This window comes from Conger conger, chromosome 11, assembly GCF_963514075.1.
Source record: "Conger conger chromosome 11, fConCon1.1, whole genome shotgun sequence".
In the NCBI taxonomy this organism is placed as follows: domain Eukaryota; kingdom Metazoa; phylum Chordata; class Actinopteri; order Anguilliformes; family Congridae; genus Conger; species Conger conger.
In genome coordinates, this window is record NC_083770.1 from 23,756,270 (window position 1) to 23,772,052 (window position 15,783).

Consider the following 15,783-nt stretch of genomic DNA (forward strand, 5'->3'; position numbering starts at 1 on the left):
CCCAGAAAAACAGCCGTAGTCATAATAGATCTGTAATCATAATGTTATCTGTAATTTCAGGAGGGCTGCATTAGAGCGTATGTATGTTGGCTACAACTGCTGTGTATTTACAGTTGTCATTTCAGTTTTTACTGTGTTAGACAAGCCTACCAAACGAATGTATATCACAACTGCCACAGACCGATGAACATGCTGTCAGGTCTGCAAGGTCCGACACATGCTAGTAAACTCACAATATTTTTTGATGGGTACTGACTTTTTCATATCGTTTATAGAAAGGGTTGCTACGGCCATTTCAACAATAATGCCACTGCTATTCATCCTATATTCATCAACCTTCTGTATATTTGTGAATGTCTAAACATTTAAAAAGTAGTTCACTTTTAAAAGTTTAAAAATGTAAATAAACATGGTAATGTTGAGATAACATTAGTTGCCCCTGTCTGTGCTTGCATAGAGAATTCATATACTGTATAACAGTGGAAATATGCATTTCTGTTGAAATATACCCAACACATCATATACAGATACCAGACCCATCCACACACTGGACCAGAGCTGTAACACATACCAGACCACTGGGCCCATCCACACACTGGAAGAATCTCAACAGATACCAGACCATAGGGCCCATCCACACACTGGAAGGCATAACAGAACCCCCAGTCTTGATAATAATTTAGCTTCACTTGAAAAAATATTGATTGTATGTCCTGTTTTTATAGACTTTTTGTGTACAGCTTAAAGTGAGGTCAGGCATAATTCAATAATATTTTTATTAAATTTTTTTGTTTGGGAACATTGTGTTCACGTGACATGTACTTTCTGTCAGTTAACTATTTGATCAAAGGATTGCAGCTGTGATTTTAAATGAAATTTAGATCAACCTTTATTTCTATAGGGTAGGTTGACTGAGCATGCATGCGATTTTACACTATCACCCTAGTTTGTTCTATCAGATTTAGTCATTGATTGGCTACAGAATCTGCACATCTTGTTCCACACCTTGGTCTAAATGGGTCTGCAGCTGACAGGAATCTACAAAAACCTGCAGACACTGTGGCGCTCCAGGCCTTAAGTTAAACCTGCTGACACAGTGCCCCGTCCATGGCTGGAGTTAAACCTGCAGGCACTGTGGCGCTCCAGGACTGGAGTTAAACCTGCTGACATAATGCTCCCAACAGGACTGGAGTTAATCCTGCAGACACTGCAGCCATCCAGGTCTGGAGTTAAACCTGCAGACACTGTGGCCCTCCAGGACTGGATTTTGAGCCCCAGTTCTAGCACCTCTATAAAGTTTTTGTTGATCTCTTAACCTCTGAGAGTGAAGCATTTCAGTGCCATGTTAAACTCTTCTGAGTTTACTAGCTTCCCTAATGTAGCTTTATGCTTGAGGAAAACTGGGATTGTAGATCATTGCTCCAAAACCACATTTTCCAACCACAGTCTGGCTGAAAAAATGCCCAATGTTTCAGTCTGACAAAACACATTAAAGGCAAAAGCACACAACCCTGCTGATTGACAATTTCATTATTTCTCATTTTTTGAGAAGAAAGCGTAAAACTTTACTTATGTAATTTATACGTTACTAGTTATTAATTAACTAATCATGAACAAATGATTTGTAAATTATTAATACATCATTTGTTCATATATAGATAATATATTGTAAGTCATGAACTAACTAATTAATAAAATATGTGTAAATGATTGGTAAACAATGAGTTAACTAAACATTTACATATGATTTGTAGGTTACTCATACAGCCTGGAGCGTAGTGGTTAAGCTAAATGACTGGGACACGCAAGGTCGGTGGTTCTAATCTCGGTGTAGCCACAATATGATCCGCACAGCTGTTGGGCCCTTAAGCAAGGCCCTTAACCCTGCATTGCTCCAGGCTAAAGGATTGTCTCCTACTTAGTCTAATAAACTGTTCGTCGCTCTGGATAAGAGCATCTGCCAAATGCCAATAATGTAATGTAATGTCATACCAACAAAATATTAAAAGAATGATTAATAATTTGTTCTTAAATAGATAATATATTGTAAGTCATGTAGAAACCATGAACTAGCTAATCATTGATAAAACATACATAAATGATTCTTAAACAATGAGTTATAACTGAACATTTGCATGATTTGTAGATTAAGAAATTATGAAATACATTTGTAAATGATTAATGAATCATTTATTCTTATATTGATAATATGTTGTAAGTCATATACAGTACTGCGCAAAAGTCTTAGGCACCTGTATAACATTCTGTACAGATAAGATTATTAAAAAAATAATTCAAAGAAAGGTCCTAAATAAACGTACTATATATTTTACATGACATTTTAGTAATTTGACAGAATAGATAAAAACTGAATCAAATCACCCTTCGGCGTTAAAACTGCATCACTTCTCTGAGATAGCCAACGCTGTCCTGCAGTTCTTTAAGACAATCAGCAGGGAGGTTGTTCCAAGCATGTTGGAGAACTTGCCACAGTTCTTCTGCAGACTTCGGTTGGCTCCTTGCTTCTGATGTCAGACAGCCTTGATCAAGTTTTTATGTAAAAAGTAGTCAATTGCTCACAGTAATGTTACTTTTTTTAAATGAAATACAGAAATGTCTGTAAAATTAAATCTTTCGGAAAATGAATATTTGGAAATGTCAAATGTGTGTTTATACTAACACGTACAAAATAAACATATATATATATAAAAAGTCTAGGGTGCCTGTACTGTATAAACTATGAACTATTCATTGATAAAACATAGGTAATTTAAACAATTATGTTAACTAAGCATTTACATATGATTAGTAGATTACTCTTACCACAAATTATTAAATATATTTGTAAATGATTAATAAACCAGGAGTTCTTACATAGATGATGTGTTTTAAGTAACCGATAAAAAATAATCATTGATAAAAACAGGCGGCACGGATGGATTGTTGAATAAACATATTTTAAGAGAAGTTATTTATATTTCGAATGTGACTCATTCATTGCGCTCTAGTTAGATTACACATGTTGCGCATGTTACGACGTCTGCCATTTCCACGGCACATAAGTAAAATCAGAGACGTTATAAAACTAACCTAACAGGTTCATTTAGACAAGATTTTTAAAGACTGCATTTGAACGGGTTATCCATATTAATATATTAATTATAACAGCTGCTGATTGCCTTTTGCCTTTTGTTTGCCTTACAAAACGCTCGATCGCTGATTAAAGGAATGTAAAACCGGGGTTAAAGTTTTGCGTAGTTACACAGTAGCCTACTATTGCTACCGGTATGCAGAACGTTAAGTGGCTGGAGCCGTCATACCTCGGCATTGGAAATGGAGCTTTTTAACGTTAGTGTAACTGTGGCGTTATAACAATTCCGACAGTCCAGTCCAATTCCGACAATTACCATGGCTGTATTTAGATCAATACGAGAACTCCAGCTAGATTTCAGACATGCGTGGGATTTTAGATTAATTTCACTAAAAACACGCAATCAACACATTATAATTTAACACAGCTCATTCAATGACATGTCTGAGAATTGCAAGGTTAACAACGTTACAGAGCTACATATACATAACAATAGCAAGCTAGATAACATATCCTGGATGCTTTCTTTTAAGGTGTTCATGCATGGCCATCGTGCTGCTGTGATCTGCCGCTTCGGCTTTGCACAGCGTGCAAACCACCATATTATTGGGTTTATTGTTTAAAGAACTTAAAGAATCCCACATGTTTCTCCTCACTCTCGCTCCCGCACTCTCAACTGGGTTTGCAGACACAATGACAATATACAAATCGACGAAATTACATGGTCGACGTCGACTAATCGTTGCAGCCCTAAAAACAAGACTGCTCATTGTCCTATTATTAAGTATCAAAATAAATAGAATCAAGTTCCTGTTATTTTAGTTTGTTGTTGTATGGGTTGAACCCATAATAAATCCAGGAGGAAAATAAAACAACCTGCACACAGTATAGAATAGATACAATTAGCTAGAATGTTCATTTTCTATTATATTAAGCATGAGACCTCATTTAAAACAGCATGCAAAACTGTGAATATAATCAGTAAAGGTTACATTACCATCTAATTAAATTTAAGCTTGAGAAATATGCTTAATTATGAGCCAACACAGAGTTAGTTGCCTCTTTTTACTTGAAAACTCTATGGACCTAGCTACATTGTGCGAAGTCCATAGAGTTTTCAAGCTAGCTACATGAAATGGGCCAAAACAATTAGTAAACTACTCAGTTTAACACAAAATATAAAGATACAGAATGTGTCAATGTAATATTCAAACATTTCACAGTACACTTTCATTAACTAACTTTGGTTTTTGAACATTATGTGAGTCTATAAAAGAGAATGAGTCTTTAAACGTTTGCATTTTCAAGCTAACATTGGGCTTTAGCTAGCCACATGGGTGACTACGTTAGCTAAGGTTAGCTAGCTAACTTACCTAGCTAGCTAGTTCCAGGAACGTGGATAAAAGACTCCCACGGGCTATTAGTCAGGTCGCTAATAAAACAGTATCTTATCAACAAGGATTGATATTAAATAACCGAATATTTTCACGTTTTGCGATTATATTTTTAAAAGCTTTCTCAGGAAGTACTTAGTTAATTTACAAAATGGTTGAGCATATTGAAAACAGTATTCTGGGTAATGCCCAGTAAAAGGCGACATATAGAATCATGAAATCAGAATGTTTGTAAACAAAGGTCGCTAAGATACTTGAAGTAACGTTACTTATAAATAAACTGAACCAGAGCAATGTAGAAAACAGTTAGCTAGTTAACTATGCCGAAATCGTGTTGTGTCTGTGACTGTAATGCCAAATGTAATCTGGCACACAGAGGATTGGGATTTTTCCGATTCTTAAAAGGGAGGATAACCCAGATCCTACAGTCCGTTTACACTGTAAATTACAGGGCGATCGCAGGTGCTTGTCACAATCAACGACAGCCTACACAGAGACGCTCGACATACGTTTCAAAGTTCCAGAAACATGGAGGAAAACAAAAAACAAAACCGGGACTTCTAATTGTATTGCTCATGACATGTCTTTCACAAACGTTGTTAGCAGCTAAGGTTAGCTAATAAACACCAGACGCTCATCGGCGGTCTTTACAAATATTAAACGATAAAACGTTAAATCCGACCTTGCCTGTGGTACCTTATCCATCCGGAACTAAGTTAATTGCTGTTGTGACGACATGGTGGTTTCATCTATTGAAGGGGGTTTGAGAGTTACTATGACGACGATCTGTCTGCTCCTGGCACTAACATAGTGACGTAATAATGAAAAGTTCTAAAACGTCAAAGAGGTGGGCTACTACCAATCCTATATAAATACATAAAACGGCCTGCAATAACATACATGTTTAGGTATTTTTGAAACCCATTTGAAATGAGATGGGAAGTTCCTCACCTTTGTGAGTGAATAGAGCACATTATGTGTACTGCGGACTACATCATATTCAATGAGCTGCGGCTGGAGGACCAGCTCTGTGATGTGATCATTGAGGTCCATCAGTCTGAGTTCAAAGCCCACAAAGCTATCCTGTCTGCCTGCAGCTCTTATTTCTGGTGAGTGACATGGTGAGGCGGGTTCGTCAAGGGTTTTACTGGGAACTAAGTAGAAGTGAAAAAGGTTTGTACTGGCAAGACAGAGTGAGAGTCTTGCATTGTTGGGAGCAAAAAAAAAGAAAAGGGGCAACATGGCTCAGGCAGTAAGAGCAGTCGTCTGGCAGTCAGAGGGTTGCCGGTTCGATGCCGGTTCAGTGTCGAAGTGTCCCTGAGCAAAACACCTAACTCCCAAATGTTCCTGACGAGCTGGTCGGGGCCTTGCATGGCAGCCAATCGCCGTTGGTGTGTGAGAGTGTATGAATGGGTGAATGGAGAAGCATCACTTGTACAGCGCTTTGGATAAAGGTGCTATATAAATGCCTGCCATTTACCATAAAATAAAAAATAAGCAAAACAGAAGCACTTAGCAGATCAGGTCTCTGAGGCATGATGTCGCTGTGTTCTGATCAGGTTGAGGCATGATGTGTTCTGACAGTGCCAACTGTGACCATGAGTTCTACAGGGTAATGCATAACTAGCCAGCAAGGTCCCAGTCCTGTTTCCTGTTATAATTTTGGGAGTCTACTGTGCAGACAGCAATGCTATGACCTTCAGTGACAGATCTGGATTCTCTTTAGGCTAGGATTCTGCTGAGCATCTATTAATACAAGTTACCCTCTGTACAGTGTGTAAATGATTTACCGTTTTAGAGCAATGATTCCCAATGACCTGTTCATCCTGTTAATGCTATAAATGAGCCCTGATTGTTAGTACAAACAAATTACTTAAAGTACAATACCATCTATTTATACATTTTAGTAAAGGAACATTCTATTCTGTCTTGTGTTGGTATGGTAAGTAAGGAGCTATTAGTTGTTTATTTGCTTTTCTGGTATTATTCATGGAAATAAGTGTACAATAACCCCACTATGATCCCCCTACAGCGACCTGTTCAACAGCAAAGATGAGCAGAAGTACCAAATTACTGGGCTGTTGCCAGACACCATGAGGCTTGTGATCCAGTGCATATACAAATGCTCGGTGCCAATCTCAGAGAACAACGTGGAGAGTCTCCTGCAGGCAGCCAACATGTTTTGCATTGCAGGCCTGAATCGGGCTTGCTGTGTGTTTTTGGAGGTCCATCTGACCCCTCAGAATTGTATTGGCACCTGGAGGCTGGCTGACATGTACTCCTGCACCAACCTGCGGAACCACTCATACCGCTACATCCTGCACAACTTTGTGGAAATCGCACAAGCTTCCAGTGAGTTCCTGGAACTCTTGTATGCTGAGCTTCATGACATCATCAGTGACGATGAGCTTAACGTCAGACTGGAGGATGCAGTGTTTGAGTCCATCATGCACTGGATTGGACACAGGCCCAGTGAGCGGCAGCAGTCTATCTCCTTCTTGCTTCCTAAGGTAACTGCAGTATATTCAGTCAGTTCATCTGCCATAACATGCACATTTGAATATATATTCAGGACCGAAATAATTAATCTTGCATGATGCTTAGGTGAGCCAATGGCAAGGTTTTTCATACATTAAAATGGTATTCAGTTCAGCTAGATTCCTAAAATACAAAAATGGATAATGGATATTGTTAATGTAAGTATCTGATTTATTGTCATAGTCTTAACATTGTGAGGTAAAATGAATTATTTAATACTAATGTATAAGATTATAATAATAATAAAATGTGAAAATTCCAAATTTGCCCAAAAATTTAAGCAGTATGGAAATATAATTGGTCAGAAACATTACAGCACCTTGCCAGTCATAGGAGGTCCTGCTCTGTTTGCCCAGGTGCGGATGGGCTTAATGAATGCGGAGTACTTCATGGACAATGTGAAGAACAACATATTGCTGAAGGAGAGAGACGAGTGTCACAAGATAATCATCGAGGGCATGGAGGCGCTGCTGGACTATAGCATGAACCAGTCCCACTACAACTTTAGTAACTCTCTGTCTCGGCCACGCCTGCCTTTTGCCGTCTTGCTGGCAATCGGGGGCTGGAGCGGCAACATCCCCACGAATGCCATCGAGTCGTATGACGCAAGGGCCGGCCGCTGGGTGGACGTGACGCTGGACGAGGAGAGTCCCCGGGCTTACCACGGCGCAGTCTACCTCCACGGCTTCGTCTACTGCGTGGGAGGGTACAACAGCATGGAGTACTTCAGCAGTGTGCGTAAATACAATCCCGCCACGCTCACCTGGCACGAGGTGGCGCCCATGCACTGCCGCCGCTGCTACGTGAGTGTGGCCGTGCTGGACGGCTGTATCTACGCCATGGGAGGTTTGGACGGCCATGTTCGCCTCAACTCGGCTGAGCGCTACGAGCCGGAGACCAACCAGTGGTGCCTCATCCCACACATGCACGAGCAGAGGAGTGATGCCAGTGCCACCACGCTGCATGGAAAGGTGGGTCACGGTGGGTCACGGTGGGGTTATGGTGGGGTTACGGTGGGAGGGGGATTAGCAAGGGGAGAGTTATGAAACTTACGCCCATAATGGGGTTGGCCTGCATCTTTTGAGGAGTTAAATTCAAGGGGTAATAAAACTAAAAAAAATGTTTGGTTCTAAAGCCAAATATGTATGTTTCCATTGGATACATTACAGTAGTAGTATTGTAAAAAGAAAAAATGTACAGTTAAGCCATAACACCATATTTTGTGTAAAAGTTTAGTGTCGCCTGGAGCCCAGCCCACATCTGTCACATAGATTCTAGGTTAGCAAGTCAAAGTCCCATCTTTGCCCCTCTTCTTGATTGATGGATAAGTAGCCAATTATGTATGAACCCTGATCTAATACAACTTCACAAATTACCCTTCAAACCACCAGCAGTCGAGCTGTGACAGCCTGGACAACTGGAGTTTTATTCCCTTTAGATTATTTTAGCTAGAATTAGCTAGAAGTCATTTTTAGTCTTTCTTTTTTCTATTCCAGTTCCAGTTTCTCTATTGTTCTTTAGCTCTATATTTGGCACTTAGTAGTTCATTAGTAGTAGCAATGCCTATGTGCCTATGACGCATTACCAACTGGTTCTATCTGCAGAATCCCAAACAGTGAATAACTAAATTAATGCCTAATTAATCTGCCTGTATTGACAATTGGGTAATAAAGCATTTGAAACGGTCTTATTCAAACAGGTGTATATCTGTGGGGGCTTCAATGGTCAGGATTGTCTGATCACTGCAGAGTTCTACAGCCCCACGGCAGACCAATGGACCGAAATCACCCCCATGAACAGCCGGCGGAGTGGGCTGGGAGTCATTGCCTATGGCGAGGAGATCTATGTGGTGAGCTCTCACACCTCACGTACCATTTCTCTGAATGAGTCATGGCAGAGGGTCCTAGAAACATAATACAAAGGTGTATTCCATTTACAGAAGGAGATTCCATTCCATTTACTATGTGAAGAATTCTCAGGAAACGATCCTGAATAACCAGAATGAGATAAAAGTTGAGCATTGTGAAAATTATTTTATTTGTAATGAGAATGGAAAGTATTAAAAATGCAGTCTGAAATACCCTAAAACATTTTTAAGTTTTAGCGTATTTATTTATTTCTTAGTCCACACTGTCTAAGGATATTTTAGCCATTTATATACATTCCTGGTGAGTTTCTGGCTTTACAGTGACAGGTATAGGGACATTACAGGGTCCATGGTCTAAAGCAAGAAATTGTAGTTCAGGTAACTCCAAAGACCCTGTGCAGTGACACAATGCTTCCAGACATTGTATGTATTCATATTAATTATTGTGAATATCAAAATATCATTCATCACAAACAAAAACTTTCTTCGCCAGCAGAAAGAACACAGTAAATCTGAAAGTCAAAAAACACCAGTGAACTGCTTTTCCAATTAATATTTAATATTAAATTTTAGACTGTATTTCTAAATAAATCCCATTCTCATTTCAGGTAAAATAATTAAAATAATAGTATGTAATTTCATTTTTATTCTGCAGTACTTGTAATATGTACGCATTTAAGTGCACATTTCAACGGTGAATGAGTGAGCATGCATTTGCTTAATCTGTGACCTCTGACCTCTCAGGTCGGCGGTTTTAACGGGGTCTCCCGGCTTCGGAGCGTGGACGCCTACAACCCGCTGACCAACAGCTGGCGTGCGGTGCCCGACATGATCACAGCGCGCAGCAACTTTGGCATCGAGGTGCTGGACCAGCGGCTGTTCGTAGTGGGCGGTTTCAACGGCAACACCACCACGGACTACGCCGAGTGCTACGACAACAAGGCCAATGAGTGGAGCGTGGTGCACTGCATGGCATTCTACCGCAGTGCCCTCAGCTGCTGCGTGGTGCCTAACCTGGCCAACATCACCCGGTACGCCGTCCCCCGCCCTGTCGCCAGTCCTGTCATCAAGCTGCACAACCCCTCCCCCTTCTCCCCCCCAGTCTGAATCGTCGCCATGGATGGATATGTTCAAGGCGTCTACTCCCTACCAGGGTTTGCATTAAAAAAACAATCTGTCGAATGTTATTCTTTGTCCATCTGTTATATTTGGGAGAAAGGGATGCGCACTCAATAATACTTAGATGTAATGAGTCTTGTGGCACAGTGCTGTGTCAGGTGGCAAATCAAAAGGGCAAACTCAGGAAATGGTTGGTTTACCATCTTTTATTTCATCATGAAAATGAAAAATGTAAAAGATACATTTTTAAAAAGTACCATAATCAGCACACTGGACAAAACTGGACGCAATGCACATCGCACACACACAGAGGCTGTGTGGCAGACTGTCCCTCCTGTAGGCCTAGGATCCAGGCCTTTTATATAATCCATGAGTTTCGTAATGGGTGACATCTGTGATAATTAGCAATGAGCCACAGATGCCACTGTGCCTGTGTGAAGAGCTGATGCTGCCCATGGACCTGCAGCTCTCCCAGGTGACCCAAACACCAGAGGGGCTGAAGGCTCAGTGCAGGAGCAAGGGGTACTGGTGATACATGTGCTCCAGGGTCAGTTGGTCTTAGCACCAACAGAAGCTAAAAAGATTCAAAAGTTCAGCCATAGCTGTATCTACAGTATATGAATAAGCACTGAGTCAGGATCTTTTTCTGAGTTGCTGGCAACAAATGCTTCCACTAACTCATTTCAAAATATACTCAAATGTATTAATGTCAATGGTCATATTGAGTTTTGTCTGTTAGTTTAATTTGTATTCTTGTAAATTTATTATTTTTCATATTCTTGTCTGGTTTTCTATTTACATTCATATTGCATTGCACTCATCTTCCCCTGTGATGTCTGTGTCTCTATGTAGCTCTAGCCCGAGTCACTACCGTGTCTGCACAATTCACTATTCGGGTTTTTTCAGAATTTTCCGGTTTCCCACGTTTCTGTCTCGCTTTTCTTACTTCTGTCTTTTTCCCCATTCATGTTTGTAGATAGCACTAATCTACTAATACCAACTAACATAGATTTTGTACAGTACTAATTATATTAACACACTAACTTGTCTATTTAACTAACTAACTAACTAACTAACAGTCACTAGTTCTGGGTAATTATAATTTAATCACGTAACCTAACAGACTAACTTTATCTCTGTTTCTATACTGTTCTATAGCTCCGCCTCCCTGTTCTATCTCTAAATTGCCTGCCTTAATTCAGCGAAGTGTCCACACCTGCTCTCCTCTATCACTACGTTCCTTAACTCTGTGCAATTTTCTACTCCCTAATCCAGAGCCGTTTGTATTATGTGTGTCTTTGTGAATCCAGTCCGGGTCTTCGTGCATCCCTTGTTATTGTATAATTGCCCTTCCATGTATCTCATCTCTTTGTTAGACCATCCTCACTCCCATGCTCCGCCTAGTTTGTCTCATCCCTCTGTGTATTTAAGCCCCAGTCTCAGTAGTTAACATTGTCAGAACGTTGATCATCATTTCAGTGTGTGTAGGCCTGTTATTGTTGAGATTCCTGAGACACCCTATTGCCTGATTTCAAGTTTGCCTTGCCCCTTTTGTTTTGTTTGCCATTGATTTTTGGTTTTTGATCTTTGCCTTGTTTTTCTGACTACCCTCTTGCCTTACCCTTTGTACCTTTCTTGCCTTTCTGCTCATTTGGATTTTTTGACCCTGGACTGTACTCTTACTACTCTTTTGCTTCTCAATTTGGCACTGTGTCTATTGGATTACCTGGCTTTGACTCTTGGATTGAAATAAAGACAACGATTTTTGAAATCCCCTGGTCTGCATTTGGGTCTCCGGAACTGTACATAACACATATAAATTATTCATTTGATCAGGTGAGAAATTAAAAAGGGTAGACCATGCATAACAAACTTTAATACACATTAATACAGTTCCCACTTTAGATTAGGGGCTACAAAAAGCTTTGTAAATGACTAGTAAATGATTAATTAATACATTTACAGGTCATGTATATCATATGAGAACTGGTAAGTAACTGAAAAGGGTAGTCCACAAATTATTAGTTCATATTTTATTGGTGACTTACAACACATCATCTATGTAAGAACAAATTATTTATTAATCATTTACAAATGTATTTAATAATTTGTTGGCAGGAGTGCCTTATCTGATCCAGTACCGCAGAATAGTTGGCCTTTTAATAGCTGATGGACAAGTATTAACAGATTTGATGTATCCAGCCACAGCCTCTCTTATGGTGAAATCCTTTGGCTTTTAGCCTGCTGTCTGAGACCTATTGCAATAAAGTTGAGTATCATTTCCCAATTTACATAATTTTTGTTCAACAAAATACATTCACTGTGCACTGTACACCTACTTATTAATGCGATTAACAGCCAACCGTGTGGCAGCAGTGCAATGCATTATGCAGATAAGGGTCAGGAGCTTCAGTTAATGTTCACATCAACCATCAGAATGGGGAAAAATGTGATCTCAGTTATTTTGACTGTGGCATGATTGTTTGTGCCAAATAACTATACCACAATGGTTTGCAGAAGAGCATCTCTGAACACACAAACCTTAAAACCTCTAAGTGGATAGGCTATACTGTATAATCAACTTGTTCCTTAATTCTGAAAGAGGAAAGGTAATTTATATGTGCAATGCTTTATGCAGATCTGCAGTATATGAGCTACACAATAAAGGTCCAGGTCTGTGTGAAGCTTTGTGTGGCTTTATAATATCATAAACTGTAGTTGTCATTATACCCCTAGCATCCTGAAATATGGCAGAAACTGTTTCATGCACAGCATTGTGCAATAATTTCCCAACTTTCAGCTATAAGTTTTCCTGTGAATGTTTTTTTTAATTTTAGGTAGAGGACAGGATGGAAGGACTTAAAGAACATATTTTCTACCCCAACAGTCCAATTAAACATGTGTAGCATTGAATTGCTGTAGGAAATGGGTACTGAATGCATCTGTTCCAGAGAAAATACATTTGGAATCAAACATGTTCTGCCTGTGTATCGCTTGGCTTTTGGTGCAGATTTTGTCAAATGTTCCTGGGATTTTCAAGAGATGCATTCGTCCAAAAGCAATGAAATTGAATTACATCCTTTTATTTAATACCCAAAAAGGTGCCAAGTCATTATAATAAGTGAACTGGTAACTATTTTGCTGATAAACAAAGGCAATTGAATAATAGTTTGCATGCTTTCCAACAAACCTTCAGCTCAGGTATTGCTCTCATGTTTGTAATCTGTGTAATCATTCTCATTAATGTAAGATCTGTGGATCTTTGGTGGCCCTTCACCAGTCAAACTTTTATCTTTTTTATTAGCTTGAGAATGCCGTACCATAATCATGCAGTACCTCATTATTCAATCAGTGAAAAGCAAATGCTTGAAGCATCTGGAAGAATTTTAAAGCATTTAAACTAATCTTTGACATTTTAACTATTGACAAATTTCAGTGAATAACAAAATGCCATATACATTTTGTTTTGGATTCTTGTTTTGGTCCATCTCTATGGTTTCTTTTTTGTAATCTTTTCTGACCTTAACAAAAATGTCTCTGCAAAGCAAAAATTGATTTAGTTCTGTAAATATTTAGCAAACCTCCAGTATTCCAGTGAAATAAATCAGATTTCAATACCATACATGGTTTCACTCACAATGAACAACCATGCAGTCAACCTTTGGGAATCCAAAAGCCAGAAAATCAAGGGTTACAAATAAAAGAGTTTTCTGCTTTGAAAGCGTCAGAAATATTCCAGACCATGTCCTGCTTTCTCCTTCTCTCACACAGTTCGTTCATTACATTATTACATTATTGGCATTTGGCAGACGCTCTTATCCTGAGCGATGTACAGTTGATTTGACTAAGCAGGAGACAATCCTCCCCTGGAGCAATGCAGGGTTAAGGGCCTTGCTCAAGGGCCCAACAGCTGTGGAGATCTTATTGTAGCTACACCGGGATTAGAACCACCGACCTTGCGTGTCCCAGTCATTTACCTTAACCACTACGTTACAGGCCGCCCTATTCAGGCAGCCTATTCAGATCTCTGAAATAAATAAATAAAAACAGATAAAAGTCTTAAAATCTAAGGGCCAGATTTACATTAAAAGCAGTGCAAAAATGTGACCTAACAAGGATCTGTTGGTACGGTCACAGTCTGCCTGAAATTATTGACAGCGGCTACAGCTCATTACGCAATCAGCAAATAGGACTGCCTAGGAACCACATTTTGTGAAAGAGACAGATCTTAAACAGTGCAGTTAAAACAAGCGTTTAGTGCACTTAGTGCAATATCTTCACTGTGTGTGGTGTATTCCTTGTATCAACTGCCACATAAAAGCGTATCCAGTGCAGGACAAAATGTATATATACACCAGCTGGGCAGGCTAATGTCATTTGAATTAAATGCAAGATGTTACATTGAAATGAGCTTGACTATTGCAAGGATAGAATGGAAACGTTGATCTCCGGGGATTTTCACGCACAACAGTCTCTACACTTAGCAGAGAATGGTGTGAAAAACAAAAAACATCTAGTGAGCAGCAGATGTGCCTTCTTAATGAGAGAGGTCAGAGGAGAAGGGCCATACTGGTCAAAGCTCACAGGAAGGTGACAGTAATGCAAATAACCACACTACAACAATAGTATTCAGAAGAGCTCTCTGAACACACAATGGGTCAAGCCTCTCAGTGGATTGATCCATTCTGTATTACAGACTAAATTAATTTAGATACATCATTGCATTTATACATCACTTCTCTGGACACTCAAAGTGCTTACAGTGATGAGGGGGAAACTCATCTTAAACACCACCGATATGTAGTACCCATCTGGGTTAATGCACGGCTGCCATTTTCCACCAGAACGCTCACCACACACCAGCTAAGGTGGAATTTTCCCCAATTGAATTGGGGATGATTATGTGGCAGGTTGAAAGAGGCAAGGTTGGGAATTTAGCCAGGATACTGATGAAGCCCCTACTCTTTGCAAAGAGTGTCATGGGATCACCCATGAATTTAACTGAAAATCTGTACAACTGTTGGCTCATACACATTACTCTGTATATACTCAAGTACGACATTCAGGCATTTCTCTGACATTCTTCTGTGCATTTGTGTGTGGGGTGAGAAATCAATGCACTATTTAGGTTTTACGTTGCTGTGGAAACCACAAAGTGCATAACAAGTTTACCACACGTAGAGTGCGGAGAGACATCCCGATTTCAGAGTGTTTGTGATGACCTCACCACTAACAGCAACGGAGGAAAATCTGATCTGCCCCTCCAGCACAGAACAGACATCTGCAGCTTGCTTTAGAACATGGCTGTTTTAACCCCCCACCCTGCATGAGAAGCCCCTCTCAGTACACCCCCTGAGATTACTGTTTCTCATTGTTCTGCGAAAGCTTGTTCTGTATCATAATCCCCCCCAGACTATAGCATTTCATGGATTCTGAAATAATACCAGATGTTTTTGTTTTTTTTGGTTATTGGAATATGTTTACCCCCCCCCCCCCCCCCCCCCCTACAGCTGGTTGCAGATGCTCTAAATTAACTTTGATGCCAATTTTGTTCAGGACAAGTAATCTAACCAGAACTCACAGTGTTTCATAGTGTTTCACACCAAAACAGGTGGTGACTAAAACTGCTGATGGATTTTCTGGTCCTTTTAGACACTGCTTAGCAGATTATGCAACAAAATATGAAATCATCCCAAAATGAGTTCGCTGTACATGAACATTAATTAGTTTCTGATCTGCTATGCAGGGGCCTCAGCTCACACCATCATGAGATT

At 39.8% G+C, this 15,783-nt stretch overlaps 1 protein-coding gene across 1 annotated transcript; it reads left to right on the forward strand.

The window, feature by feature from the left end:
• The first annotated feature begins 5,460 nt into the window (after positions 1–5,460).
• On the forward strand, positions 5,461–9,997 carry LOC133139919 (kelch-like protein 10). Its single transcript, XM_061259396.1, has 5 exons — positions 5,461–5,594; positions 6,518–6,995; positions 7,380–7,994; positions 8,723–8,872; positions 9,635–9,997. The coding sequence occupies exons 1-5, from the start codon at positions 5,461–5,463 to the stop codon at positions 9,995–9,997; spliced, it is 1,740 nt and encodes a 579-aa protein (XP_061115380.1).
• The last annotated feature ends 5,786 nt before the right edge of the window (positions 9,998–15,783 follow it).